The sequence below is a fragment of the Phaethon aethereus genome (genome assembly GCF_964289735.1).
Source record: "Phaethon aethereus genome assembly, chromosome: Z".
Taxonomy (NCBI): domain Eukaryota; kingdom Metazoa; phylum Chordata; class Aves; order Phaethontiformes; family Phaethontidae; genus Phaethon; species Phaethon aethereus.
In genome coordinates, this window is record NC_138577.1 from 70,334,182 (window position 1) to 70,341,180 (window position 6,999).

Here is a 6,999-nt window from a genome sequence, read left to right on the forward strand (position 1 = left end):
GGCAATGCCATTAGGAGCACAGCACCTTGGTCCAGGTGCCTGAACTGGACCATAACCGCAGCTACAGCAATAAAAATCACAGGAAAGCTTCAGTCCCTCTCACATCTCACTGACCACATCTGCATGTACAGAGAGTGCATCCACTGAAGCAAGAGTGCAAGAGGAACACTGTTAAGAGGGCCAGCACCCAGAATCCATACATAAGAAGGGCATCTGCATTTATCGGATTCCAAACGTATGAAGAAGTATTCTCAAAAAGCCCTTCCGTCAAATGCCACTACCTAGCAAAAGGAGCGGCAGGTACTCCACATCTGGAGAGAGCCCAAAAAGGAGCAGAGGCAGGGATCAGCAGGAGAAGGAGGATGGGATTGAAATGTTTTGCTATTGTTCTACCTACTCTTAGGTTTCTATATAGTATATTCTATACCTATGCTGTAATACCTCCCTCCCTTGCTGTCATGCAGCAATATGAACCCAAAACATTTTTTGTATTGGTGTTTGCATTGCTGCCTGCACCTCAGAGATACTGATACATGATTGATTGTTGCTGCTCTAACCCTCTTGGTTGATACAAACTGCAATTTCCTAGTTTCTGGATTAACAGGCAAGAACCTGAAGTGCCTTCCTGCCATCTGGATCGTTAGCTAAACATAAAAACAAAAACAGAATGGAAAACATTGGTGTTGAAATTGTATCATGCTCCTGCAGCCCTGATACAGAAATGAAGACCATGGAATCCAACACCACCCTCCACTTAAAAGAATGATGACTGGCCTGGTCATGAAATCAGGTCATCTATCCCATAATAAACTTTGCCATGGTGTTTGGGAAGAGGGTGGGTTGGCATCTGCTACTGCCATCATCACTTAGAAAACATTATTTCTTACGTCATACCTAAATTTTATAGATCACATCTTTATAGAAAATAAATGTGTAAATTAGATGAGGGAGGATTACTCACTTGTTCTGTCAGCAAGACATTTTTGGAGCATTTAAAGCAGAGGAGGTAGACTTGGAAAGACTGTAAATTTACTGATGTATGTGCAATGCCTATGAGGGCTTCTGTTTCTCCTGCACCTCCATTTTGGATTATTCTAAACACTGGCAATAGCTACACAGCTGCTTCCTTTCGATAAAAGGTTGAAGCGTATTTAGCCAATTAAAGGCTATGCAAATGTTTCACACATAACTTCCAGGAATTTGTTCTGCATGATGAATTTTTATTACTACAAAAAGTATTTATCAAATTATTTAGTTAAATATTTCCTTAATGTAAACAAGTGCAAGGCTACAAAAATGTGCAACATTATCATAAAATGTGAAAGCATGTAGGTCTTAAAAATTATACTACCAGCATTAAAATGATACTTTTCTCTGTGCCCTGCTGTCCACAGGTGCCCATGCACATCCCCTACAATCTCTTCTGAAGTCATCAGAGAATTAGGGCTACATCATGCATTTTACATTCAAAATAGTTTAATTATCACACATATTCTGGTTTCCAGTAGTGTTCACCACCTCATTATTTAGGTACCAGACAGATAAATATCATCTGCAAAGCAAGACTTAATAATAACCATCTTTCTAGACAGACTGCAGAGAAAAAGGTCTTTTATCCAATGCTCTGGAGGAGAATCAAAGTTTAAAGCTTCACCAACTTAATTTTGAAATAGTCTGGACTAAAAGAATAGTCAGTGTTACTCAATCCTCTGGCACCCCTTTGATTTTTCTTTGGAATACTCATCGAATAACAGCCACTCAATCCATTTAAAATCCATTAATTTCTTCCAGCACAAAAACACATCACACTGCTGGAACATACTCACCCTGTGTTTCTTTTTAGCAAGGAGCTAAAAGAGGCCAATTCTCTCCTTAGTTAACTGTGCCCTAGAGAGAACTAGCCATACACGAGATCAGACTCTGGACTTAGCACCACTCCATCCTAACGTGTCGCCCAGTCACTCCCCGCTCCATACTTAATTCTTTTGGCCTAAGCAAACCAGACCAATAAATAAGGGGGAAAAAGAAAAGAGGCAGATGTTCCACTTCCAAGACACAGTAACTCCTAACATGTACTCATTTTAATCTGCATGATTCAGTCATGCGTTTTTACAGAAAATTTATAAGCTTTGTGGTTTGTGCATCTGGATTTAACACCCCATCCTCTACCCACTCCTCCCTTCCCCACTTTTGAATAGAAAAAATGTTAAGCATCAATTAGAAAAAGCTTTGGAACAAAGGGCAGGCGCAAACACATTAATGTAAATAAACTACAACAAGCTAAATGTAACAAGACATACAAGTCTTGTACAGCCATACTCCTTCCTGTTATAGAACAGTTCACTTTGAAGCAATGAAACTATCTTTTAATTTGACAGTACTTTGAATATAAAATCTTACAAAAGACAACTGAAAGATGCTAAGAGAGGACATCTAGCCTATCCCAATACCTATAGTGCTACATTAAGTATAATCTAATAAATAATTGAATAATTTATATTTAAGAATAACAAATAAGTAGACTAAATAGCAAAAAAAGTATTCTACAAATGCCATATTTGCAATATCACAGCTAAATATTACTGTAACTGCACAAAAAAAAAGCCCTCAGTGTAACAGAATTGGAGTGGGTTGTTTTAATGCAATGGTAATAAAAAGAATGAAAGGCTATTTTCAGAATACTATATTCCTAATTAAAATTAAAAAAAATAAAAAAGGAATGAACAACAGAAAAGGTTGTAGCACAACAGTCGGACTGCAGTAAACACCAGGTGAAAAAAAAAGGGTAGCCAAAACATTTCCAGAAGAACACAATTTGTAGTGAAAATGGAAAGAGTGAACTTACATCCTCCAGTTTATCACTTTACCTGGTCCTACAGTAAGGAACCAAAAATGAAGCACAGGTATACTTCTGCATATAATACACCAAAACTGACTATAGACTAACTTCCTGTATGCTTTAACGAAAGATCTGTCAATGCTTTCTAACACCTACAAACGATCTATGAAAGAGACTGCTTATTAGCTTCTAGTATCATCAGTTAACTCACTTTCACATAAAAAGGTATACATTGCAGATGCATCAAGAGATCTTGTACAGATTTAGTCCATACTACAAAAGGGAGGCAATTGGCGGTACTCAGATCGCAAACTTCCACTGACTTTTCCATGTCATACAGTGTATTTAATACATAATGACAACATCTCAAGAAAGCAGATAATTGCATATGCAACTCTTGCTTGTGAGAGTATCGCAGCTACCACCTTTGTAAAATATATTTATTGAAAAGCATTACTCAACAACTCATGTGTGGTTACGAACAGGATTTAACTATCCTTTTTTATAAAAATATCTTTGTTTTCCCAAAATAGATGCTCTTGGCAATCCTTCCACCCTTCAACAGGTACGTAGTACCCGATAGAGTTACAGCCCTTTTACATTTCACTCTACTTGGGAAAAGGGGTTCTACACAAGCCATTTCCCCATCCAGCAGAGGTAAATCCAGTTCTCTTTCATAGATGCAGCCAACCAGAACAGACAAGTTTGCTTAAATAAAACACGCCAGAGTGAATGATGACATACGACCTCCACCTACTGCGATGTTGTTTGCTTACTAGAGGAAAGCTAGGACTGATTATGTGCAGAGAATCATTTACATTCATGGGACAGATCACAGTACATCCTCTCCAGGTCCTGAAAATGTGCTTCTGCAGCAACAGAAGCTAGTTTGCTCTGAAAGAACTGCCCTACAAACAATGTTTATTTCCACTTCAAAATACCTCAAAAAATTACAAAGCACAGACAGCAGCACGTTAAAGAAGAGATAAATTACAGATATATTTTCAAAAAAGAATGTGAAATCTGGAATTGTGGGTGAGAAAGAAGTCTAACATCTGTGATTAGTGAGCCATGTGTTTATACATGTTTCAACATTATACGAAGCACTGGGTGAATTTCAGACTGCCTCATACGGCAAAAGTCTGTTGAATGAAACTTGTTGACAATGTTGTTAAAACAGAAAACTAATATTTGATAGCAAAAAAACACAGCCTGTTATAAATGTCAAATACAGGATTATAAAGCAATGCACAGAGATTCTGGACTTGAATTTCGGTGCATAATCCAACCATCTGTCAACCAGTTGTATAGCAAAATGAAGATAAGGTGGAAATCTCCAAAAGGACAGACAAACTGTCTTCCTTCAGCTACAGCATTTCCCTGCTTATGAACATGTACGCGGTAATCACGCCCCGCCTGCAGATTAACCTAAGGGAGATGACACTCGCCACCGGCATAAAGAAGATTGCAAAGGCAAGCTTGCCAGAAAGGCAAGATAAACAGGGCGCTCAGCTCCCGGTGAGCCAGCCTGCAGAGGCAGCGGCTTCGCCCCGCCGGTATTGCCGAGCCAGGCAGGGACTCTCCACCCAGGGCGGCGGGTGCGGGGGGTCCGGGAGCCCCCAGGCCTCACCGTCCGGGAGACCCGAGCCGGACTGCTGCCTGGGGGCGAACATGGGGCTGCACCGTGCAGCCGAAAAGTTAAACCCGCTGGAGCGAGAGTGGAGCCGCTCCTGACGCCTCTCCCATCGTCGGGATGACGGCCCGGCGCAGCCCGGGATCGGGCAGGGCTGCGAGTCCCGCAGCTCCCCCAAACACGCTCCTCGCCCAGCGGGAACCCGCAGAAGACCGTAAGAAAAAAACAAAAAATAACTCCGAGAGGTGCGCCGAGATGAGGAGCCCCCGGGAAGAGCCGCCTTGCAGCCGGGGGGGAGCACGGCCAGCCCCAGGGGCGGACCGCACTCGGGACACGGGGCTCCAGCCGCGCCGCCCAGTCCCGCTCCGGGTCGCCGGGCACCGCAGCGAGGCACCGCCACCCGGCCCGGAGAAGGGCTGGGGGCCGCCCCGCGCCCAGCCCGGACACCAGTTGCTCGACCTGCGGTGAATAAGTGGTGAAAGGAGACTGGGGGCGGCAGGGGAGCACCGGGGGGGGCAGGGCCCCCGGCCCACGAGCGAGGGTGCTCGCCCACCACGGGGCAGACCAGGGGTGCGCCCGCGCAGCCCAACGCTCCTCACCTCCTTAAGTTCCTTGGCCACGTCTTTCAGGTCTCCCAGGACTAATTCCAAATCCTCCACGATGATCTTGATCTGCTCCTTCACCTTGGTTTTGGAGGCTGCCGGCGGCCCCTCGGACGGCGACGAGGAGGAAGATGCGGTCCCCTTGGACTGGGCGGACATCCTTCGGGGCAGCCCGGCGCGACCAGGAAGGCACGCAGGTCAGGCGAGCGCGGCGGCCGCCGGGCGCCCGGCCCCGTCCCTCCGGCTCCGGGAGCTGCCGCAGCCGCTGCCGCCGCCGCCGCCGCCTGCCCGCCCGCGCATCCCGCGCCGGGGGCGCCGAGCCGCGCCGCGCTCCGCCGGGCGGCCGCGCTGTGCAGCTGCCATCGGCTCCCGGGAGCGGCGCGGGTGCCCGGCTGCAGCCCGCCGTGCGCCGCGCCTGCGCCTCGCCCCGCCCGCGCCACCGCCCGCCCCGGCCCCGGCCCCGGACCGAGAGAGGGGCCGGGGGAGGAGCGGTGGCCGACGGCGCTCCCCGGGGGCGGGGGAGCGGGGGGTAGAGCGACTCCTCCGGAAGAGGCGCTCTGGCCCCCCTGGTCCCTACCCGGCAGCCCGGGGTGGGGGGCGAGAGCACAGCGGTCTGACACTCCGCAGCCCCCCCCGCCCCGGTGGTCCCCGGGCGCGGGGGCTGGTTGCACCAGCTCTGCCGGGGAAAAGTGTTTACGGGCCAAAAAAGCACCCCCCTCCACCCCGGAAACACTTTTTAATGGCTGGCTCATTGCAAAATTCCAGTCGAAGGACACAACATCACTGCCTGTCTGGTGAAAAAAAGTCACAACTGGGAGGTGATATTCGCACACCTCTGCCCTGTAAGGTAACCGTTCTGGCTCCTCTGGGGTGCAGCGTGCTCGTTTTGGACTTTGCTGCGCTAAGGAGGCTATAGGAAGGACCGGGTTTTGTAAATGCCACCGAATTGCTAAAAGGCACTTACATCCACCCCTATAACCGCCCTGCAACCACACAGTGATCAATACACCCTATTCTAGTCGGGAAGTAAAGGTTGTGCATCTCATTAGATAGAAATAAAAATGCGCATGAGCCAAAATAGCTTTTACAAATATGCTACCTGGCTCTTTCTCTGAAGTAGGTGCCAGTGCTGCTTTTGAACCCACACATTCTCTAGCGTTATTCAGAGATCAATCTGTGGGGCAAAAGGAAGAGATTGCTAGGTATCACCCACCTCTGGTGGCTTTTCATCTTACCGCAAAAAAAAAGTGGCACGTTCAGGTAAAATGGATTGTTTTAGGTATTTCTACCTCCTACGAGCTATGAACAGCAAGAAGAGGGCGTGCAGCCAAGCCCCACTTCGAGGATCACCCTGCGTGGATGCAACTGACTTCTATGCTGTAAATGCTTCTGAAAGTTTTGGCAGCCCAAGATGTTTTAACCTAGCTAAAGTAGGAGGGGAAAAGCAGAAACCTTTCCCAGAGCAGTGTGTCTGCACATGGTAAAAATCTTACTTGGTGATGAACAGTTTGTCTCTGGGAAGGGTGTGGGACTGGGATATGAATAGACAGGAGCTGACAGCACCTCTTACTGTCTTGGGTAAGCTGTAATTACCTTTCCTCTTTTTACCACTATAAAACCTGCAGTATTTGGGTTAAATTATTTGTTAGTGAGCATATAATGGAATTCCAACCCCTCCACCCCAAATGCATCGCAGACCTTTTAAAGAGTTTCAAGCAGGCCATGAACATCTTGAACAAGAAGAGCCCGTCTTTCCTCTCAACTTTCCTCAAGTCTCATGGTAGATTTTTTTTATGTCACCAAAGCGAAAGCTCTTCCAACACTGGCTTTTAAAAACATTCCTGCTGGTTATTTTTGCTTAACTGTTTCTGTATGAGCAACAACATCATATGATTTTTGAAGCTAGCTAAGTAATACAGTCTGAA

The 6,999-nt window shown here is 46.7% G+C and overlaps 1 protein-coding gene across 1 annotated transcript in view; it reads right to left on the minus strand.

Moving 5' to 3' along the window:
- The window catches only part of PRR16 (proline rich 16), a gene marked incomplete at both ends in the record, with an annotated part of 114,461 nt that extends 109,228 nt beyond the window's left edge, over positions 1 to 5,233 (minus strand). Inside the window, one exon of the mRNA XM_082012954.1 lies at positions 5,072 to 5,233. Within this exon, the coding sequence (XP_081869080.1) occupies positions 5,072 to 5,233 (162 nt within the window). The remainder of the gene's footprint in view (positions 1 to 5,071) is intronic.
- Positions 5,234 to 6,999: the final 1,766 nt, after the last annotated feature.